Raw genomic sequence first — 24654 nt, forward strand, 5'->3', positions numbered from 1 at the left:
AAACTCCAAACACCAAAATACTGTAGCTGAGAATAGAATGGTCACATGCTAACTGAAACAAATCCCAGATCTTTAAGCAACATCTCCAGCTGCGTACTCAAGGACAGCACAGGTATCTCAGCTGATGCTTTGGATTTATCAGAGCAGAAAGGAAAAGGAGAAATGACAAAGTATAAGAAGAAGGAGGAGGAGGACTTACTGAGTTTATGCATCCCAACTCCTTGTTCAAAAGCCAGGGCAGAGAAAGCTTCCCCTCCCCACGATAGCAAGACTGGATGCGCTCCTTGATCTTGTCTTTGATCTTCTTCAGTGTGAAGAGGCAAAGGACAGATTCCTTTGGTGGCTTCACCCTGTTCTTCTGGCCCTGAGAGAAGATTGTGAAGAGGATATCCTCCTGCTCTGAGATGCCCAACTGCTTGGCCAGTGCCTTTCCGGGCTTACTTAGGTAAGCGTCCTGAATCAGGCGATATTCAATGCCATCACGAATACAACCAATGGGGAATTCCACATATGAGTAGAACTTGGGATCATCTACACACAGCCGAACGACCTTGGAGGTGAAAAACTGCTCCCCGGTGGAGTCAGGCGAGGTAAGCTGGGTGTCTAGTTGCAAGGTCAGGTAATAGACAAACTGCTCACTGCTGAAGCTATAGATGTAGTAGATATCAAATGTGGGGAACTTGGACAGTGTGTCTGATGGAATCTTGAGCTGGGATGAGACAAACTCATCCTGATAAACAAAGCCAAACATCTCTGCATTCTCTTCGCTGGCCATCAGTTTACGGCTGGACAGGGTAGGGAAGTACTCAGACTTGCCATCAATGGGTGTTCCAATGAAGAGCTTGTTTTGCCCATTTGGGACTTCAATGATGACGCCTGACATAGTTCCTGACTCATTGACACTGGAGAGGTAGTGCTCCTTGCGATGATGGGGCTCACCCAACTTGAAAAGGTCGTCCAAGCGCAGAAACTGGCAAATGCCCTGAGAAGCACTGCCACAGGCTATCAGTCGATTCCCAGAATAATCCACCAGCAGCAACTTGTTGACATTGTTGGTGCTGACTAGCCCATGTGGACAAGACTGCACACTAGGCGGTGGGTAGCACTTCTCATTGTCATCCACGGGCCCCGTGACATGAGTACGCATCAGTGTCAGATCGTCTGCAAGCTTATAGATCCGGTTGACAGCACCCACATACACCTCCCCAGTTTTGTTGTGGACCACCAAGTGTGTCAAACTCCAGTCGGTGACCTGGAAAGTCCTAAAGGGAGAGTTGGACTTGGGAGTGCCTTCTTCCAATGGCAGCCAAGCACTCCCTAGAAGCAGCAAGGTCCAGATATTGACCGACAAATGGTGCTTTAGTCTCAGGAGCCACATGGCGAAAGAATCACATCCAGCAATGGTTGTGCATTAACCTATCCACTGGAAAAAAATGAAGCAAAACAGAAGGCAGTGGAGAAGGGAAAGGAGCTGTCTGTGGACTAATGTCTCCTCTTCTTCCACCAGTCTCCACATTCAGGACATTGTGGGTGCCGGCATCCTGCTCAGTCCTAGAAGGAAACACAAAGCAAGCAAGGTTAGACAAACAGTGAGCCACTCAGAACATAACAGCACAATAGATCCCCACAGTTACAAACATCTCAGGAATGAAGGTAGTTCAGATCTCTGAAATGTTCAGCTGTCTTGGAAGAAGCATTGCACAGAATTTGCTAATCATTCTACATTCTTCCCATTGAAGTTCCCATGACCATTTTGTGCATTCACTACAGAAAATAATTGCTGAATTGTTTTGACATCTCAGGAGAGCTAAGATTGTTATCAGAAAAAAGACAATATAGGCTTTCCACATTTTCTGTGCTTTTATGGGGCCATGAGCCTTAGAAGCCTTAAGCTTGAACTCACAGTATAAAAGGAATAATAGTGTTATACCTTTTGGCAAAAGCTCCAAGAGAGACAGATGAGAGAGAGAGAGAACTTTGAAGATCTGAAAATGGCTTTAAAAAATAACTGAAATGACTGGGATTAGATCCTTTATAACCCCTATTTTAGCACTTTTCAACCTTGCCCAGATGCCTTGTCTTTCTGGGTATCTGTACTATCTAAAACAAGATCCCTGTATTACAGTGTTTTCGTGAAGACAGGTCTTTCATTGCACCAATTGAGATTTGGCAAAAAGACTATCTCTGATACAGTGATATACCTCTATATTTGTTTTTCTAAGTTCATAATACTGAAATGGAGAAACGCAAAAGAACTGATCTCTTTATTAACCAGAACCAGACAGAGGGCCTTCTCGGCAGTGATGCCCGCCCTGTGGAATGCCCTCCCATCAGATGTCAAGGAAACAAGGAGCTATCCTATTTTTTTTAAAAGACATCTGAAGGCAGCCCTGTTTAGGGAAGTTTTTAATATTTAATGCTGTATTGTTTTTAACACTCGATTGGGAGCCGCTCAGAGTGGCTGGGGAAACTCAGCCAGATGGGCAGGGTATAAATAATAATATAGTGGTACCTTGGGATGCGAACGGGATCCGTTCTGGAGCCCCGTTCGCATCCTGAACAGAACAAAAGACGCGAGGGCACGTCTGCGCATGCGCGGGTCACGTTTTGCCGCTTCTGTGCATGCATGTGACATCATTTTGAGCATCTGCGCATGCGCAAGCGGTGAAACCCGGAAGTAACGCGCTCCGTTACTTCCGGGTTTCTGCGGAGCGCAACCTGAAAGCGCCCAACCTGAAGCACATTCAACCTGAGGTATGACTGTATTATTATTATTATTATTATTATTATTATTATTATTATTATTATTATTATTATTGAATAATGGAACACCTCCCCATACACATTAGTATGACAAAATAAATGATAAAATCCTATCTGCTCTTAACAAAGAATCTGACTTCCTTTTTTAAAAGAAAAAGGAGTTATGTGTTGTGGAGTGCAATCAAATGCATGACTACATAGAAATAATTTCCACTGCATCAGCAGTGCTTCATGTGTCCAAGATTGCAACCTCAGACACTGTATGTGGGTGTAGAACTTTCCACAGAGGAGCATTAGAGGTTTTATAGGGAGCTTGAGGGACAGCATCCTTCCTGAGTGTCCTGAGATTTCTTTGGTATGTGCTGGCTAACCTGCACTCACAGTGCATTATGAACAAATGTGTCTACATCATGTTCCACTCGGGGGGGGGGGGGGGACCACCACTACCAGATCTGCAAAGCCAGTGAGCAAGCTCCCTATCCTTCCACAACTCCCCAGGGATGTTGTAGCCTTTCTCAGCCTCCACCCTAATCTCCCCTTACACCTTCATGCACTGTTGCGAAGACTTTGGCCCAAAGACCTTTATTCTACCCACATCTTCAACACAAGCAGGATTCAGTGTACTACTAGAGCTCGCTATTCCAAGTAATTCCGTATTTGTGACTTTTAAAGACGGCTCTCCACCCTTGAAGAAAATACTTTTAAAAAGCACCGCCTACACATCCCAACAGCACAAAAGATCCCACTAAAATAGATTTCAGTAAGATATTTTGCTTCTCGTGGGACCATACTGTTACGTCTCCAGCTTGACCAAGTATTTAGCTCCACTAGGAGGCTGGCAATGTCCTGCCTACCCATCCATAACCGACAAGCTACAGAAGGCTGCCTTTTTATCTTCAGGGTTTTCTCTTTGCCCAGGCAGGGGAGTATTCTGACCTTCCTCGTTCTCCTAGCACTGGGCAGCCTTGAGGCTGATCCTAGATTTCCAACACACTCCTAAAGGTCAGAACCAGTCTTCAGGCAGAAGGCGGGGCATGGGAGGGTTGCACATCGCTTGAGCTTCCACCCTGAAGACTGAAGTTCACTAGAGTTATTTTTCTTCAATTGCACAAAGGGAAAGAAGAAACTTGTTCTTTCTTCCAGTTTGGTTAGACGTGTCAAATGCCCCCAAAAGACATAGCTGCACACAGCTTACATGAAGGGCAACATACATGGAGGTAGAGAATCTTGGCTACACAAGAGCCCATACTCTAAAGCTTAACCTCCAACTTCTTTAGCCTGTGCCACTGAAACTCAATTTAGCTCATAAGGTCCGTCTAGCCCAAACATAGTCCCTTGGAGATGAGCAAGATTAAGGCATCCCATAGTTTCTTCACGCCAGGCATTGGAAAGGGGAAAACAGTAAGAAGGACCAACATCACTTCTCTCCTTCACCAGAGCCTGGTGCAATATGAGGTTTGAACCTTTCACCCACCACCCCTGCACCCAGTTCTGTATGAATCAGAAGGCAGAAGGGAGGGGAGGGAGAGATCTGTCACACTCAGCAAAAAAAGTCAGTCACCCCAGCTTCAAGTTCCTGAAAGCGGCAGAAAACTTGAACAAGCAGTGGGGACTATTGTGATGAGCATCTAAGACAACAGTGGCTGGCACAGAGGCCAGGGTATCCACCTTTTGCAATGTCTGAGCAAATCTGCCGAATATTACAGCCAAAGCCCAAACCTCTGGTCTTCTGGTTTTAGCACTGAAATCAAGACCTCTGCTTCTATGTTTAGATCCAGATTATGACAGGTTAGCAAAATCAGAAATCCATACAATCTTTGTGAACTCAAGGCATGGAGAATCTGTTGGACCCCCAGTATGACCACCTAGCCTAGTATAAACACCAGCCTTTTAACTTCCCTTATGGAAACATTAATGGGAATAGCCTTAGCTAAGTACTGAATGGGCCATCCAGGATTAATAATTTGCCATACACAGACTTAGCATACAAACTTAAAGGTAAGGAATTTTGGCTCACATTGCTTTGCTGTAGGTAGCAGAAAAAGAAGACAGAGCTCACTTCCTTATGACCTGTTTATTGAGCATTCATTCTGATTTGTTTGCACAAAGTTTGCAGGGTTAAATGAAGTTGCATCAAGCAAATGCTAACCCATGCTTTCCAGAGCATTTTCCCTGTCACTCTCCTTATCACAAAGAGTTCAGTTTGCTAGGGGAAGTGAGTTTGTTATGCAAGAGCTCCAAATCAACTTTAAATGCAGGACCCGAATTTACCAGTATGTGACTCAAATCTCACCCAAAATAGAAAGAGTCTGAAAGAACTCACAGCTGATCAAAGCAGCAACCAATTCCTTTCACTAGGAAAATTTCCACATACTGAGAGAACACTCTACTAATACCTTCACACTCAGCCCTACACCAGAAGAGAAACAAATTTCATTTCCCCCCCTCTGGGTGTGGGGAGCCTTGCTGCTGTAGAGAGGCAGTTGGTGGAGGGGGAAGCTGCTCATTCACCCTTCAAGTTCTTTTTCTCCCCACTACCAGCAAACTCACACACAGAAGTGGAAGTGTTCATTGCATTTCACCATTTACCTAATTGGACTTTAATGTGCTGAGTGGTTGGTCATTAATGAGATTTTACTTTTTATAAAGACAGGGAGAGAAAACAAAGAGAGACCATCACAAATGAGGAGAGAAATAAATGGTGACAATTTGCAAAGAGGTAGGGCGGCTGTTCGAGTAAGCAGAGAAAGTTAGAATTATGGGATCCGACTTCCAGTTCTGACACTGATTTGCCAAGCAAGTCTAAATGATTCACTACCCACCTGTGTTTTCCCCACCCTCCGAGCTGCAAAACAGGGACAAACGCAATTCTATGGATCCACAGAAACACTATAGGACCTCTTGTATTGCCGAGAGCCAAAGTCGCAAGGGAATATACATTTATGTCTGATATTTGGGTGCAAGAATCTATGTAGTATTCTGTATCATTGACCTTTTTTAGACATTTTGTTGAGGTTTTATGCTGAGCAGGCAGTGTCTCAAACGAAAAGGAACTAATATGATATAAATGTACAGATAAAAAATAAATGCATTCTTACCCCCACGCCCCTACAAAAATACACACAGAGAGCAGAACTGTGAGACAGACACTCAATGGAAGGATATAGAGAAGGCAATTATTAATTGCAATAAGAAAGGACAGAGTTTTCCCCTAAGTCAGAAAGATAGAGGATCACAAAAAAATCCTTCTTGAAGCTTACTCCTTGTGCCCCTTAAAATGGTAAAGGGACCCCTGACCGTTAGGTCCAGTCATGGCCGACTCTGGGGTTGCGGCGCTCATCTCGCTTTACTGGCCGAGGGAGCCGGCGTACAGCTTCCGGGTCATGTGGCCAGCATGACTAAGCCACTTCTATACTCTAAATACTTAAATTCATGTTAAACCATCACCCACTTGCCTGCTGAGCCAGATATGCTGGGAATCATTTCCCAAGCAGTGATCATAGGTGTTGGGGTATTCAGCAACAGCTAGTGTCTCCTCACCACCACCCCATTCTCATAAAAGATATCCTTCTTACTAACAAAACACACACACACACACACACACACAACTGCAAGCAGGATGTCTCTTCTAGGGACAGAAGCTTCAAGCAAAGAATTGGTTAGATGATACTACACAAGAAGGATTTGGTGATAAAGCTGCACTTTCCGCCTCAGCCTTGCAAAGCGATATCCCATTGAAATCCATTTGCTACTCTCCGTCCTGCATCACTCCTGCTCTTTTATTTACCCAAATTGCTACAGGGAAGGATTGCCTCTACAAGAGGTGGAGCTCATTTACCAACAGCCAAAGATTTATAGACACCCGCGACAGGGATGATCAGACTCGTTCGTCACCCCGAAACAGCCAGAAGAGAGTCACATCCCTCTCCTGTCTGCAGTGACAGATGTCTGCTGCAAGAGCTCTAATAGCAAAGCTCCTTCCTTCCTTGCGTCCTTACCGTGTCTCAGAAACTATTAAAACTACGCCTTCAAGAACATCAGATCCAAACTCCAGGCAGTTACAGAGAACAAAGGAAATGTCCCACATTCAATACCACCCACCATGCCGTTTAGTTGTTAATTTTATTTATTACACTGCATCTCACCCTACTCAGGGTAGCATTTAGCCTCTCAACAACTCCATGAGATAGGTTAGAATGAGAGTCTGTAACTTGCCCAGAGCTCTCTGAAGACTTTCATAACCAAGTAGCAATTTAACCTGGTGTTCCACGCCCACAATTCCAGTCACCGCACCACACTGTGTGACGCTGTACTGCAAAACACAAGTGAGCCTGTCAGGTTTCCAAAGTAGCAAGGAATACCTTCAAGGAATTTGTTGGCACCACTGAGGGCAGATGCTCGTAACCGCACGACTTCTGCTGTCACATTACCTTCCTCCCGCAGAACCACTCCCATTCACTGTCAGCAGAACTGGTAAGACTCACACAAGTAGAGCACACACAGAGAGATTTTCTACACCAAACCACATCACACTGAGGCACCCAGAGCTCCAGCTTCTGCAAGTGGATCCACACAATGGCCACCCAAGCAGGGGTTTTGTGTACACAAGCTCTTCATCCTTGCCCTCTGACATATTGGCATCTACACGATATAGCCTTTGAAAAGTTAGTTACAGGGAGCTTCAACTGCTACACAACACAGTGGCTATTTTGCTGATGGAAATCCAGTCATTCACCCACAATACCAATTGGTTCCTCATATGCTTCCAGGTGCAATTCTAAGGGCTATTTATCACCTATCAGGCCCCAAATGGTATGAGACTAGGATATCAGGAAAAAAATCTCTTTGTGTATGAGTATTGCTGCACACTACAGTCATCAGGCAAGGTGATATCCTGCTGCCTCTTATAGTACAGAGAGCAAGGAAAGGGGGCCAGGCCATCTCCGCAGCACAGCCTAGATCATGGAGCTCCCCACCCAGGGGGACCCAGCAATCTACCAAACACAGCAATGACATGCCTGGCCCTCTCCTTCCACTCCACAAAATTTAGTTGACTGAACGCCTGCTGCTGCCACAAGCAACCAATGATGTGGAGATGGGGATTCTGAAAATGCAGACTGTTGGGGTGTCGCCACGTGAAGGAAGCTCTAGTCTAGTAGGTGTCACTTGTGTTGTTTCAGGCGGCTGCCAGGCATTTACCATCGCATCAAGTGTGGCCCTTAAGTTTGTAAGCCATCTGAGCAGGATCAAAACTCTGTAACGTTTTGTGCAATGCTTGGAATGCTGCTGCCATGAGCAAATGCTAAACAGAAGTAGCAATCGAAGTAATGGTATCCTAAATACGTAAGCACTTTGCAGATTAAAAAAGACAACTAATATGCACGAGCTAAAGGGTCCTGTTTTATATATAGACCCGTCAGATAAAACGCTCCAAAGACAAGGCAGGGAACCAGCCCCTCGCTTGGTGTCTTGGCTCAGTCAAGCTGCACAGGGAAATCCTCTGGCAAGCGTCAAGTGTCTAGAATTCCCTACAGGGAGTGGCATAAATAGAAAAAAATTACCCCGGGCAACTCCTTGGCTCTACTAGGATTATGCGACAACATCTCAATGCAGAACAGGAATCCCAACAGTGTGCCTGGCATCCTTGCTCGAGGGTGCACCAGACTGTGCTTCGAGGAGACTAGCAACAGCTGCAAAAAAAATTAGCCTGACCTGGCATATAAAAGGCTACAGTCCCTGGACAAAATAAAATTTCAAAAAGCTCCTAAAAGTGACAGCTTTTTTGCTGGAAAAGTAGGCAAGAATGTGGCTGACACACCCCTGGCAATACAACCCCTTTGTTTGGGAGAGACAGCAGTAGTAATAACCCACAGAAGTTGGGCTCCTCCAGACAACCTATTTATTGAGCATTCATCCTGATTTACTTGGAAAAAGCTTGTGCAGAGGCTGCTTATCGAGCATTTGTCCCCGTCTATTTGCGGGAGGGTTATGCAGCAATAAGTATTCATCCTGCATTCGTCTTGATTTGCTTACTGGGTGTTCAGACGTCTTCTCATTAGACATTTCTCCACCCCACACTTTTCAATGCGTTTTCTTGTCACATTCCTAACAGCAAGAAGTCTGTTTCGTTTCTTTTTCAAAGTGAATTTATTGTGCTAAGGCAGCGGAGCACTTTAATGCACTTTAACTGAGCAAACCTAAATTTCTTGGTGTGAGCTTGAATCCCTCCACAATAAACTGACGTTCTGGAGGCAACCCACTGACAAACCTGGTCAGGTAGACACACTGCAAACATCACTGCACTGATTGTCCCTGTAAGAAGCACTTCTGTATGGAATCTGCTTCTTATTCAGTACACATAGATCACATCTTGTGCTGATTTCTCATATGTGATTGCAACTTTATGTGGATTGCTGAAAATTAAAAGGGGGAGGACAGATCCAAAATCTAATGGGAGCCCTAGCTCAACCTTCCCAAAGCCTGATAAGCAAGGTGAGGGGTTTAAAAAGAGCTTCCTCTTGGGAAGGCCCACTCAACACCAGCTTCAGATAGGTAGGGATGGTCACATGGGGCAGTTCTGGCTTCACACAATTTTGCCAGTAGCTCAGAATGTAATCCCTGCATGTGATGAGATCTACCTGTACCAATCCCTCAAACTACAATACAGTGGTACCTCGGGTTAAGTACTTAATTCGTTCCGGAGGTCCGTTCATAACCTGAAACTGTTCTTAACCTGAAGCACCACTTTAGCTAATGTGGCCTCCTGCTGCCGCTGCGCCGCCGGAGCACGATTTCTGTTCTCATCCTGAAGCAAAGTTCTTAACCTGAGGTACTATTTCTGGGTTAGCGGAGTCTGTAACCTGAAGCGTATGGAACCCAAGGTACCACGACCCTGAGATTAAGAAGCTCATGTTCTAAGATGCTCCCTTTCATTGCAGAGATCCATGAGCATAAAAAAAAAGAGTACTCCATTGTGCTTGATTTCTCTCCAGTTACAGGGAGGAGAATCCAGTTCATAGATGGGGAAAGGTCAGAGAGACCTCTGTTCCACTTGTGCCAATCCACACCACAACCAGCACAAGAAGAGCTCAAACCAACATCAGTAAGGCAATTGGCAAAGCGCCATATGAGATATAAGGGGACTCAGGAAAATCTTAGAATGGGCAGAAACATCAGTCCCACGTACCATGCAAAAATATTGATTGTGTATACAAGCATCCTTTCCTCCTCCAACCTTGGACATCTGACAGCAAACACTTCCCCATTATCAGAGCAGGACGTTTTATGAGCATGCTTGTGACCAGCAAGCAGTACAGGAAAAACCAAAGTGCAGCCTTTTAACAGCATCCTGAGAGCAGCATTCCTGTTAACTCTTCTCTGGCATGCATGGGAGTAATTCAAGCAAGGTCTTGGCTTGCGTTCGAGATAGTAAGTGCAATTCTAACCAGCCCACGCAACTCTTTCCAGCTGAGCAGGTGCCAGGTTGCAGCTGCCCTTGCTGTTTGTTTCACAAACAGAACTCATAACCCCTATTCCCACCAGAAACAACACCAACTCCCAAAGCTTGCCAGCCAAAGGGACTACATTAATCCCTGCCCGTAACCCAAATCACAGCGATGCACTACAGACTTAGGCAGATGTATGTTCTACTGAACTCAGTAGGGCTTACTCCCAGGTAAGTGGGACTGCAGCCTTACTCACTGATATGGCAAAGATGAGACCTGGGGTGAAGGAGTGCTGTGTGTACACACACACTTCTAAATTCTGTGTGTGGATTCACACAGCATATGTGGGTAGGGATAATGTTGCCATTAGTCTAAATAAAACAGAGCAACTGTACAATTAAAGGATCAAGTGGTTAAGAAGTTGATTTCTGTGATAAGCCATGGGTCCTACAATCAGACCTGGCTCAGAAGAGAACTGTAGTTGATTGGGTACCACAATAGTACTCCCATTGTTTCAGATGGCAATACTCTGCTTTAATATTTTAACCAGGTCTTGCCGGTCCCCAACTTCTCAAGGGCTTTGAACGAAGAAACAAAATACATGGGTCTGTTGGCCAGGCAGATGCAAAACCCAATATGGATAAAGCTTTCTGGATGACCTTGGGTCTGTCACTTTGAGAAATGATTCTAGGCATGGCCAACCCAAAGGTTCCATACTGCCTTCTAACCACTCATTCCAGTTCTGTGCCTGGAAAGGTCTTTCAGGGTCATAGCTGTCAATTTTTCCCTTTTCTTGCAAGGAATCCTATTCGGAATCAGGGAATTTCCCTTTAAAAAAGGGAAATGTTGACAGCTATGATCAGGATACACAACCTGTGGTAGCTCATCAGTCTAGTTCACTTCCCCAGACTGAGTCTCCTGGTTCCAGTCCCTGAGTCTCTGGCCTTTAAGTGCAAGATCATAGAATTGTAAAGTTGGAAGGGATCACAAGGGTCATCTAGTCCAACCCCCTGCAATGCAGTAATCTTTTGCCCAATGTGGGTCTCGAACCCATGACTCTGAGATTAAGAGTTTTGTGTTCTACCAATGGAGATGATCCTTTCTTTGTGTTGTCTCTTCCCCCACCCCCTCTTTGAACGGGGCTCTTCCTAGAGTTCTGAGTCCATCTTTTCTGTTTCTCTTCCGAGGAAACCCAGTCCCTCCGCTTCCACAAGAAAACAGGACCTCGGGATGCCAGAGACCTGGGTTCCTTACACAGGGTGCTCCTCTGTCAAATGGAGTTTTGTGGCAGGCAGGAAGTCTGTCCCATTCAATATCATCTGGCTGACTGATTTCCATCAAGTTGGTTTGTAACACCTTGATTGAGCTAAGTAGCTAATCTTATCCCTACAAGCAGCAGGGTGCAGATTGCCAAGCACCAAGGAAAGCTTAACAACTCAATTGCACTGCCTAAATAATAGCACTTCCATTATTAATATCAGAGTAATGAACCACAGGTACGTTACAGGTACCCTTCAAGATTGTTCCAAAGACAGGCAGCCTCACGCATAGAGAGACAATTTGCAAGGACAGGATCTCCTCTCCCTTAACTCATTGAGAAAGCTACTACTTGAAAAGGTAGTAGCTTTTCAAGCCTTTTCAAGTAATAGCTTTCTCAATGAACTAAGGTAAAGGACCTCTGGATGGTTAAGTCCAGTCAAAGGCAACTATGGGGAGTGGCACTCATCTCACTTCAGGCCAAGGGAGTCAGCGCTTGTCCACAGACAGCTTTCTGGGTCATGTGGCCAGCATGACTAAACCACTTCTGGTGCAATGGGACACCGTGACAGAAGCCAGAGTGCACGGAAATGCCATTTACCTTCTTGCTGCAGTGGTACCTATTTATCTACTTGCACTGGTGTGCAATCGAACTGCTAGGTTGGCAGAAGCTGGGACAGAGCAATGGCAGCTCACCCCGTCACACAGATTCAAACCACCGACCTTCCGATCGGCAAGCTCAAGATGCTCAGTGGTTTAGACCACAGCACCACCTGCGTCCCTCTGCTAGGTAGGCAGAACCTACTTGAACAACTGAAAGAAGGAACTCTATTAGCCTTCATAATGATCCTGGGAATGGGGTGGGGGGCTACTGGCACTACTAAACTTCACACCTGAAAAAATTCCCTCTTCTATTGCCAACTACTAAACCAAAGGGAATCCTTGCACGTTTAGCACATAGCTGGAAGGGGCCTTGTGGGCCATCAAATCCAAGGCATCTCTCAGTGCTGGAAACCCAGAGCCAGGATGTCCCCAACACATGGCTGCCCAGCCTCTGCTGAAAGGCCTCCAGTGAAGCAGAGCCCACCACCACCTGGTTGGTTCCATTGGTTGGTTCCATTGCTGAACTTCCCTTACTGTTAAAATACTTCTTCCAATGGTCTCTGATATAGGGTGAGGAGTCCGATGGGTGTGCCGCCTTCTGTCACAGTGCTGCATTTGCGGAAAATTATGTGTGATTATCTTGCTGAGACAATGCAGTTATTACAAGCACAGATCCCCATGCCCACCTCTAGCCTCTGCTAAGGCCACATGACAATCTATATTGCAATGCACTCACAAGATGCCCTGGTGGTAGTACAAAAGCTTCTGGTACCAACTGGCTGAGTTGCCTTAATATTACTGGGTAGGCAGAAGGTCACTGGCCACCAAGGATTGGAAGCCTGAACAGGTCTTGCCAGTCTTCACCAGCCTAGTGTTTTCCAGTTGTTTTGGACTCTCAATTTCCACCACTCCCATCCTGGCTGAAGCTGGTGACAGTTGTACTGGAGGGCTGGTCTAAAAAGAAGGGGGAAAGGCCAGATAGAGGGCCCTGAGAAAGAGAAAAGTTAGGTGGGGAAGAGAATGGGCAGAGGGGAAAGCTGAATATGAAGCTATAAGAGACAGAGAGAGATAGGGAAGTCTGAAGTTCATAATTTGATTTGAAATAGCAGCCAGTTTTTTAGCTGCAGGCCTCTCATCCCTCTTTACTAACTCAGGTGACTGAAGTTATTTTCTACCAAATCACAGTTAATCCTTTTGTCATTAACGTGGCTGTCACAGAATTCCATCTGAAAACTGCGCCAGCGCCTCGGTAGCTCAGGCCCACATGCGGAGTTCTCTAAAGAGTTTGCTGCTCTCATCTCCATCCCACCTCCAGGTGGTCAATCCCAATAGCTACTAGGATTTTAATGAGCCTTCCAGGCCTGCCTCTGGCAACCAGATGCTCCTTGACAGGGTCTTGATATGTCAAATCACAACATTATAACACATTCATCCTAACAATCTCTTGGATTCTGTGCATTTTAGTTCCCTTTTAATGCAGTGCTCTAGATAGGCCACATGCACAGTCGTCCCAAGGCACATGAAGTGGTGTTACAAGTCCCTTATGGTTATAAACTTTTAATCTATGAAGTCAACCAGCACGGACTCTGATCTGTTTGGTGAAGATTGCAATTGCAAAAACTCCTTCCTCCATATATATAAGGCTTGCTAACTTCTGTTATGGTGTAAGTTTGTCAGAAGCTTCATTCACAGCACTTCAAATATACACACAGCTTTAAAACATTCAAAACAAAAAAGGCAGCTGATCCACAGCAACAGCATTTTGCTTTCATTTGGCTTCCAACTACAAACCTCAGACTAATGCTCCGGAGTCCTCTATTACACATTGCCCCTTACATCCCTCCCACCCCCCAACCCGCCCAATTCTGATGGCCTGGCAACCTGCCACAGGGCTGTTGAAACCCAGCAATTTGGAATCACAGTTTTACAGCCCGGTTAAAACTGAGGCTCCTGATTACAAAGAATTTGCAGTCTAAACCAGACCCTACAAATAATGGCAATAAACTGCAGAAAGGAAGGAGGGAGCAAGAGCAAAGGAAGATGCTAGATTAAGCAAATGAGAAGCGGGAGATCGATGTCATGCAAATAGAGCTATAGATAAATACTGCTGAAGGGAAGCAATGTTCCTTTGGCAGAACTTGCCAGATCGCCTTTTTAATGTATTTGTAGTCTATCACTGTTTATATTTGAAGGCAGAGTTATAAAAGCAGGAGTAAATAACCCCACAGAAGGAGGCTGAGATCAGGACCAAAAAAGAGGAAGGCGGCCACTGTATAGAAACAACCACAGATAGCAGATTTCTTTTTAGGGAAAGAAGGGGAAACAGGAAGACAAGGAAAAGAGAACAAGACAGAATATAGCCAGGGCTATGCGAATACAGGGTTTTCATGTGTTTGCCACAGAAGATGAAATTATTAAAAACTTTAGCTTTCATTGATCACTCCCGCCCCTCAATTCCTAGCTCTCAAGGTTGCAGAGTAGAGCATGATGATTCTCAGAAACAAGTTGGGCAGAGATCCCAGTGGTAAACTGATGAGGCTCCACTCTTCTCCTGTCTCCCACTCCTGCAAATCTGTAAGCCGCTGACTCTTGCTTTCCCTGTATTTCTCTCCCTCTCTAGTCTGCTACTTGAAAACAGAAATAGGTGCATCAAGTCAGTTTCAGGCCTTCTGATCCTAACAAGTCCACACTCTAGCCTTTACACTGGGGTAACAAATTGATGCCCCAACTAAAGCCTGAGCCCTTCAGAAAACACGAGAAGTATCAGAACAAAAACACCACCTTTACAGAGACCTCATTTATGCATAACTCTAAGCCAAACCATGGCTTAGCATGAGTGAGCAAGCATATGCAGGCTTCCAGGCAGATCATGATAGTTTTCCTCCTTCTCTGGTTGTTCTGCTCATTCCCTCTGTTGAGGTAAACCAAAGTTTGGTTTGGCATGTCGTCCAAACCTGGATTTGTGGTTTATCTCTCCCAGAACAAACCTTGCTTATGGGCCATGGTTTGTCTGCAAAAAGCTAAACCACAACTCTAGGTCCAGACAACATGCTAAGCCAAGCCATGGCTGGAGAAGGAGCAAAGCAGCTGTGACCTCCTCTCCAGGAGCCTGTGCATTGGCTCATTCACACGAAGGCATGGTTTGGTTTTGTGTTACCTGTGAAGCAGGCCAGAGTTTGTCATTTCACCCCCACTCCTCACTCCTTTAACACTCCAGTGCATAATTACAGTGAAATATAGGGTAAAGTTTTATTAAGAAAAGCAGATACCAAGAATAAAGTGAAGGAACAAACTGCAACATAAAATAAAAGCACTGGCCATTTTCAGACTGTCAGTTCTGAAGTGTCACCTTTCAGAATACCAGCTGCTGTCTCATCTTATGGCCAATGATGGTCCAATACAGAAAGCAACCCAGCTTCTCTGCCCAAATGTGTGTAGCCCAGCTTCAACAAACCTTTGAGCTGGTTGCATCATTTTAGTGCCTTTCCATTTCCGCTCCAACACACATTTCAATGCTCAGCAGAGGCAAATACACTACAAAGAACCAAGAGGTCTCCCAGGGAGTCATGGGATGCAAAGTGCACCACCACCCAACAGTGGCGTAGCGTGGGTTGTCAGCACCCGGGGCAAGGCAAGTAATTTGCACCCCCTAACCCGGGGCAAGGCAAGTAATTTGTGCCCCCCCCCCGCTGCACTGTCCCTCCCCCAGATAGTCCCTCGCTCTCTCTCCGCACCGCACCGCACCGCACGCCTGGCACCCTCCCCTCCACAGTGGACGGCGACCCGGCAGCTCGGATCGGATTCGCACAGCCAGCACTGCAGTGAGAGAGAGTGAGTGAGCCAGGTAGGGGCAGAGAGCTGCGAGTGCGAGCGCCCCCCCAGATGTTGCGCCCGGCCCCCCTGCACCCCCCACGCTACGCCACTGCCACCCAATGTCAAGGGGCAGGGAGGAGGCAATGCTACACTTTACAACATTTCCTGCTGTTCCATAAGCTCTTTTTCTCATTTCACCTGCATTTTATTGGTATGGAAGATGGCAGCCTCACCCTCCTCCAGGCCTCTTATTAAAGAGCAGGTTGCTACAACCCGAGATTGCATCACTATTAATGGCTACCTAAAGCCATCAAAAATTGATTGAAAGAAAACAGGGGAAGGCTGATATTATTTTGTTGCATTTAAATCCAGCATGATTTGGGCTGCCCAGGTCTGGATCATATTAAGTGGAAGATGAGGCTCTGCAGTGATTGAATGATGGGGAAGGCTCTGTATTAGAGCTCAGGGACAGCTGGCCAATCCAATTTGGCTTCCTGCTCATAAAACACCAAGGCCCATACAAGTGCCTTGCTGTCACAGCAAGTGGTTTCCTACCCCCCTCCTGCTGCCAGTTTTTAAAGATGAAAGAGCAAGCAGAACACTTTAAATATTAACCTAGACCCTCTCAAAATGGACACAGCCCCAATACACAGGGCCTTGGTCCTGTGAGTAATAATAACCATGAGTTATTACACTGTACTTTGAAATGACACTTTTTATGAAACACTGAGGGGCACCTAACAAGGTGAGTGGCTTGGAAAACAAAATTCTTATTTTGTGTGTGTGGAGCAGCATTCAGAGTCCTCTCAATTATTCCCTCATCATAACTACTATGTATAAGGCACTCTACTGGAATGCTAGTCCCAGTCCTAAAAGGTTTACAAACTTTTTAAAGAAAAAGATGGAAGAAGACACCTCCCAGAAAGAAGCAAGACTGTACAGTACTCCAAAATGAGACCTTTTTTTAGAAGACTAAGGGGCATCTAGCAGAGGCAAGTTGCTTGCTAAACAAATTTCTTATTCATTCCAATTTGTGGAAATTAAAGTAGAAAAAATTCATGCATGAACACAATTCATATTTTAGTATGTACGTTTATATCTCATCTTCCTTCCACTATGGAACACAAGGCAGCTTACATGTGGTATTCAGGTCTCCCACCCAGACCCAAACCTGCTTCGCTTCAACAAGGTGGCTGCATCACATGCCCTTGGAATTCGAGATTCTTGTGTCAAAGGCTGGAGAGCAAAATCCGAAACCACAACCCCCAGTCTTAATTCTACTGGGCACATGTATGTGGACCAGTCCTCAGTCACTGTCCCCCCTCCACCCCAATCACTGGCTTCTCCCTCACTGTGTATCATGCACAGGACTGGCATGCCAGTCCCAGTCCTAAAAGGTTTGCAAACTTAAAGAAGATGGAGGTAGGCACCACCCAGAAAGAAACAGCCGCCTTATTCCACCTTGAGCATGACAATCTGAACCTGGCAAAACACCTACTGGCTAGCATGGCCTTCAGCAGTCATTGCCTCCCCGCACCCAGCTATGCTTAACGCAGGAAGCATCATTCCCAATCGCCAGCTAGCAGAGTGTGCTTGCCAACAGGAAGTGAATTCTCTTACACAAACATGGCCACCATGGTTACAGGACTTCACAAACTCTCTAGGCAGACGCCTTGGAGCTTAGCCCAGGTTTGAAATGAACTGCGTTATATATTTCTCCCCCCCCCAAAAAAAGGGGGGGAGATAAATAAATAAAAGTTCGCCTGGAGCAGCCCCACTCAGCATGTTAATGCCGATTCAGAGAGCAAGGCAAAGAGGCCTAAAAATACATTCCATTATTCTAACCGGACAAAAAAAGTAAACAGTGCCAAACTTCCTAAGGGGGAGCGAGGAGGAGGGAGGTCTCCTCTGCAATGACTCAGACAGCAACAATACAATGCGACGCAGTGGCAAGTCCAGAGGCAGAGGAAAGCAATGCAAAAAAAAAAAAAACCCAAAGCACTAAAGGCTGCCAGCTGCCTTGAGAATGTTTGTCGGTATGTACCTTTGCTTGACTCACATATGTGCAGCAGGAAACTTGACATCAGCTGGAAATCTGGCCTAACAGCCGCATTGCCGACAGATCCAAATCATCCCCCTTTTATTCCAAGCTGGAAAGGAAATTTGCTAACAGCTCCACCTTTAAAAGTGGCCAAGAGACCCTTATTGTTTCAAACTCTGGTCACAGCTGCTCTGTGAACTACACTGGGCTGAAACCTCTGCCTGGCTGGCTGCAGCCAACGCACACAAACTTCAAAAGAGCCTTTCATTGTAAAGCCGCTTGCCTGCATCCCAATCACTTTCTAGTAAAGGTGGTGGAGAAGGCTGCTCCTCCCTCTTTAGAGTCAACAGAAGCCAAAAAAAGGTCAGGATGTCTTGTGATTTTTGAAGCAGCACTGAATAGTCTAGTGCAGATGTAATGTTTTCCAGTCTCTTGACCATGGTTAAGAGATCTGAAGTGCCCCTCAGACTGGAGCCCACCCCACCCCACCTTGCACAACCCTCCTCCCCTGTCCCACTTCAACTCCTCCCTTTCCCTGCATTATATCTGCACTAAACCAGTACTGGAAGGCCTAGTTAGAAGCAGGTTTCAAAGGCTGGTTGAAATCTAGCTATGGATTTGGCATTCGTAGATTTGGCTCGCACTCATTAACAATACTATGAAATTTGCAGTGGCATAAACAAATGTACTGGTTTCTCAGATAATACCAATTGGGAGGTACCAGTGTAAGATCTCTGAAAACTATTTTAATTAGTAAAGTGAGGCACCATCAGTTACAAAACATTTTCAATTCAAAACCTTGGCAAGACTGTAATAGATTTAGAATTGGGGGGGGGGGGGGTTTCCAACAATTCTTCCAATCGTTACATCAGTGCAACCTTTTCAGCTTACCAAATGGAATGACCCCCCTCCACCTTCCATGTACTGTTCTGGGGGTTCTCTTGGCCCACCGAGAGTCTTTGGGAGGGCACACTGGCAGGAATTGGGGAAGCCCCATTGTGCAAGCAGAAGTCCTTGAGCACAGCTTCCACTGATAGATAAATCACAATGGGTGGGATTCACCCTTCCATTTAGTCTGAAAAGTATTTCCTGTTCCCTTTCTTTCAAATGTGCTCCAATTTATGATTCAGAAACACATTTTCAATGTTCAGATGCCACAGCAACCAGGTTTTAAACTCTGAGCTTTCTCTGTGCTTTCTTTCCACTTTGCCCTACAAGACAAGTCTATAGCTGAGTTCGGAAACCTGTGGTCTAACTCCTATCATCCCTGAGTGCTGAATGGGGCTGATAAGAACTGGAATCCAATGACATTCTGAAGGCCACACATTCCCCACACTTGAAGGTCTACAGTTACACTGCTGGACACAGAGCCCCAAAACGATGAAGTATAAACATCATCATTGGACAACCTAACAAAGTTCTCCATGAAGGTCCCAACTGGAGGGAGAAGAAAGGACAGAGAGTGAAGAAAGGGCTGTGAGTGGAAGGCAGCCCTTTTCCCATTCTCTGGACCCCCGGGAAACCCAACAAACCTGCTGTACCTAGAACTAGGTGTGGAAAGTGCAGCTGAATGGGACACAGCTGTGGGCAGCCTGAGGAAGTAGAACCCACTTTGATGTCTCCCCATCAACAGCAAGTCTAGAATGAGAGACTAGGGTGATGTCTGCTGTATCCAAGAATTCTTCTCATTGTGAGATTTTTGTGGGTGAGCTGAGCGTTTGTTTGGATTTTGGGTAACAACCCAGAGGTTGAGAGGGAAGGTGTGTGTCAGAAGGAAAATGAACTGGTATTTATTCATATATATTAGTAAATTTGTATTAATGTAACATTTCTAGATGTATTTTTGTAATATTTCATTTAAGTTGTCTGTTGTTGCTTCTGTTTTCTGTACACTGCTTAGATATATTTTAAATATATCAAGCGGTATAGAAATTAAATAATCCATCAACACTGTACAATGATTTATCTGTCCCATCTCTGCAACGGTGATAACAGCTTAATTAACATTCACTACATTATTATTATTATTATTATTATTATTATTATTATTATTCCACCATCAGTGTACACAGCACAAGGATATTACATTGTAAATGTAGGTATGTGTGTGGCAAAGGCAAGGGTAATAACCCAGCAGGAGGAATAGAAGCAAATGTAAAAGGGGGTGGATTTAAGCAGTTGCACATTCTTAGGCTTCATCTTTTCTTCACATGAAGATCAAGGGGTTAAAGGGTCAATAGAAAAGCCATGTGTTATTTTGAACAAAGATATAATAAAAAACAAGATTTCATAGGGGTGTGATCTCTCTTCCTTTACAATTCTGCACATAGAGTTTCACAATGAAGCATAGAAGGGAGCCAGCTCACCACCATATATTCTGAATATTAAAAAAATCTTCACGCTGCATGCAGAAAGTCACTTTTAATCTGGTGAGTGATCACTTCAGAGACAGAGAGCAGCATTTCTGGACTCTGATTACAGAGGCAAGAAAAAGAACATGATGCTATGACCTTAGCTATTCCTGATACCAATGTTTAGGTCACATATGTACATAACGACTAATTAATAATATAGTACATTAGAGTGCAAAATGCTTATTAATAACACCTATCCCAACCAACTTTACAACAATTTTGTGATGTGGGTCACTAGTGCCATTACAATATGATAAATGGGGAGTTAAGATGTAGAGAGAAGGATCTGTTCAAAATGACTAATGAGTATATGTTTGAACTGCAAGTAATTTCAAAGCCTTCTGGTTCCAAGGCCTACATTGAAGCACGCTAGCTCTCTGAAGAAAAAGACCATGAAAATGAGCCATAAGTGAAACCTTGGGCTTCACATCTGCTTCCTAATCTCTGAGCATCTCTGCAACTCTAAAGCTGCTTTACTCATTTCTCCTAGTCTTCTAGAAGCATAAGTAGGCGCTAAGAGAGAGAGAGAGACAGAGACAGACAGAGAGGGAGAGAATTACCAATAAACAATTTAAGTCACCCTGCTTTGTAACTCAGAAACCCACAAGCCTACTAAAAATTCAGATCAGCAAAGCAGTATAATTCCTCTGATATAAACAGCAGTGTTCCTCATTTAAAAGAACAAAATAATTCAATGTCCCGATTTTCTAGTGTAAATTAAGTCATGCAGAAAACTCCTAGGTATCTTGACAGGCTGGCCCGGTGTCAAATGTAGACAGACTGCCCTGTAAGACACTCCCATTTCAGAGATATTTGATTTTCTTATATTATTGTTTTAAATAAAAATAGTAAAAATAACTTGACCCCATGTCAAAGTTTTAACTCCACTCACTACAAGCATGTGATTTCATATGGTCCAACCTACCTTCCAACACTTGCCTACCTAGCACATTAACAACAAGACTTTCAACAGGAACACAACAAGTTTTTATTATCTTGTCCTCCGTGTGAAGATAATTCACAGTAGGCCTGATTGTTTCAGGTATCTACCAGAGACATAATATTCCTTATGGCACTGCTTATTTAACCACAAGTCTTGCTATAACTCGTCCTTTCATTACAGATACTAATGACATCTAAATGCATGACAACATTAATTTAAAAGTCTTTTCAAGATATTCCATGGCAGGGAAATAAAAGCTTAAAATATACATTGTGAGTAACTTACGCGTCCCCAAAACTAAAAGTCTAAGAACACATTTAAATTGTAGGGGAGGGGTCTGGCTCGTGATGTTAACTTGGGGAACCAGCAATTCAGAAAATACTTGCCTACATGTAAATTCATTAGCCCAGTCAACCAAATGGCCCATCTACAGACTTATCAGACAGAAACAAACTGAATCAGTATTTTCAGGGAATGGACTCAAACCAGGATCCAAAGAAACCTAAACAATGGGCACATGGCCTTTGGTTTGGACTCAGTCTGATCTTTAGGTTTCCCTCCCCTTATGGTTTTGATCTATGGGCTACTTTTAAAATGAGGCTGCATTTTAAACTGCATTTAACCTGTACTTTAAATTGGTGGTTTTTTCCCTATTATGTTTTTACTGTAATTTTACTGGTGTTAGCCGCCCTGAGCCCAGCTCTGACTGGGGAGGGAGGGGTATAAATAAAATTTATTATTATTATTGACTGTGATTCACTGGGTGTTTGTGCCAATTACAACTAAGGTACTGTTCTGAAAGAAACTTGGGTTGCATCCACACCGTCTGCTTCTACTACAGTGGTACCTCAGGTTAAGTACTTAATTCGTTCCGGAGGTCCGTTCTTAACCTGAAACTGTTCTTAACCTGAAGCACCACTTTAGCTAATGGGGACTCTTGCTGCCGCCGCGCCACCAGAACACGATTTCTGTTCTCATCCTGAAGCAAAGTTCTTAACCCGAGGTACTATTTCTGGGTTAGCGGAGTCTGTAACCTGAATTGTATGTAAGCCGAGGTACCACTGTAGTGCAACAGAAAGAGTGGATGACATTGTTCGTTGTTGCAAAGAACTAGCTCCCACCAATATTGTTCTATTCACAATAGACATGACAACCACACAATAGCTATCTCAGAAGCACAGCACCATCTGGAAGCACCCAAAGTGATGATCATAAGTTAGATTGCTATTTCTACTGAATGCAGGGATAGGGAACAGTGGCACTCTAGATGATGCTGGACTACAATTCCCATCATCCCTGACTATTGGTCATGTTGGTTGGGGCTGATGGGAATTGTAGTCCAGCCACATTTTCCCCACTGCTAATTAATGGGACCTAGAAACAGTAAGAAGGAAGTAGAAGAAACAAGGCATGGACTAGGGTTATACCACCTGCTAAGACACACAATGGTGGTTATTGCACAGAGCACAGCTCATGGACACTTCACATGCCACCTTGATATAGAATTTAGTATATAAGGGCACTAGGATACAGTGCTCCATCTTGACTTATTACTATGGCATTGCATGCTGGAACTTGTAGTCTCATCTCCACAGACAGCACCTGTGGTCTAATGATAACAGGAACAGAGGTGTCAGATGGCTGGATTTATGGAGGCCTTGGGCTTCTGCTTATCAAACAATGCAGCACCAGTACAAGCAAAGTTTTATAGTCCAGGTAATGAACAACAGGTTTTGAGAGGAGGGTTTGGAAAGACAAACTGTTTGAGTTGAAAGAAAAGTCATTCTGCAGCATTTTAAAAGGGCATGCAGTAAAGTATCCTAATCTTCTACATTATCAGAGAAACAATGAGGCCCATTAGATTAACAAGAGGCAGCAGGAAAGGAATGACTCTCCAGACTGAAAAGAGAACAGATATTGAATGAAGACAGCACAGGTAATCATACATAAACACACACAGGCAGAGAGAGAGAGAGAGAGAGAGAGAGAGAGAGAGAAATGGGCAGAAAACAACCAACACTTATAGCACACCACCTCAAATTAGGACCAGAAGCCTCTTTAAATAAGGGTTCTGTTAATAACATGGCAGTAAATTAACTAGTACCCAAAGGCTTTCTTCCTCACCAGATGGTTCCCTGAGACTCTTGTGCATTATGGCAACTAAACAAGATTTCAAATTGTGGTTAAAAGCAAACTTTGCTTAATATTAATTATGATTTAAGTTAGTGTCAACATCACCCTGGTTAAGCCCAGGACAAATTTGCAAGAGAAGGCGGACTAGCTGGAGAGTCTCTGGCCCTCTGCTCATCTATTAAGCATATACACAGGCATGAAAGTATTGTGTTTGTTAGGACTTCTTTGGTCATACAGTCAAACAACATCAGTGTAATATGGGCATATGCACCTGCTAATTATTATAACTAATCAATTATTTTCATTGGCAGACCAGTAGTAATATCACTGATCTGGTAAGATGAGTCAGCTACACCAGTGGCAGCAGCATGGCCCAGTAAGAGGGAAAAAGAGAAGTGTGCAGTTTCTACCCTCAACATAAATTCATCCAAGGACAACAGAAGGACTGTAACTCACAGTCTCATTAGCTGCCAAGCCACAGACTATGAGGTCCTCTGAAATCTTTATTATTTATTTGATTGGCAAGCTATATAGTTATTGGTTAACAAGCCCTGAGAGAGAGTCTTCAGGATGCTCATCTTCCTACTACAAAAGTCTTAATAAATAAACAATCTGCCAGAGTTCCTTCTGACAGACAAGTTAAGAAATATATGAGGCATGTTAGAAAGCTGTGTGTGTGTGTGTGTGTGTGTGTGTGTGTGGAGAACAAAGCCAGGGTGTTTGACAAGAACTTTCCTACTGACAGCTATTCTGTTTGGACAAGAGAATTCCTTGCAGTTTCGGTCTGAACTGAAATCTTTTCCCTCTGCGTAAAAAAACCCACACATTCCTCAGTTTCGAGAGCTTCCCAGAGGAACTCACCCTCTCACCTTTTAGTCACACGATCAGCAGAGAGCCTCTCCTCCACTTTGCCTTTAGTGTTCCCTACCTAATTCCCGAAGCCTCTTGCAGAGTTTCCGTAGGCCAGAGCTGGGGGAAGGGGTGGCGGAAAGGGGGACTGGACAGGCAACTCAGCAGTGTCCCTTTCCGTGCTCAGCGAGGAGGAACAAAAAAAGCATGAGAAGGGAAGGTGATCCAATAAAATAGGCTGTGACAAAGCAGAAGTCCTTCACCCCACTCTATCACAAAGAGAGGCTTCAGCAACCTCACAAATGTCCCCGCTCCTAGACTATGCTTTCTAATATTATAGGTTGTATCTACTATTCCCTCTATACACAAATGTTCAGCTGGAAATCTTCAGTA

The 24654-nt window shown here is 44.5% G+C and overlaps 1 protein-coding gene and 1 long non-coding RNA gene across 7 annotated transcripts in view; one reads left to right on the forward strand and one right to left on the reverse strand.

Moving 5' to 3' along the window:
* Nucleotides 1-24654, reverse strand: part of PLXNA1 (plexin A1) — a 298111-nt gene that overhangs the window by 249262 nt on the left and 24195 nt on the right. For all 6 annotated transcript variants that reach the window (XM_083418456.1, XM_083418455.1, XM_083418458.1 and 3 more), the window contains exon 2: nucleotides 200-1551. In XM_083418456.1, the coding sequence (XP_083274582.1) occupies nucleotides 200-1378 (1179 nt within the window). In that variant the 5' untranslated portion in view covers nucleotides 1379-1551. The remainder of the gene's footprint in view (nucleotides 1-199; nucleotides 1552-24654) is intronic.
* Nucleotides 22889-24292, forward strand: LOC310672724. Its single transcript, XR_014508744.1, has 3 exons — nucleotides 22889-22995; nucleotides 23120-23215; nucleotides 23724-24292. It is a non-coding gene; the product is annotated as an uncharacterized lncRNA (long non-coding RNA).

This window comes from Podarcis tiliguerta, assembly GCF_965153285.1.
Source record: "Podarcis tiliguerta genome assembly, chromosome: 2".
Taxonomy (NCBI): domain Eukaryota; kingdom Metazoa; phylum Chordata; class Lepidosauria; order Squamata; family Lacertidae; genus Podarcis; species Podarcis tiliguerta.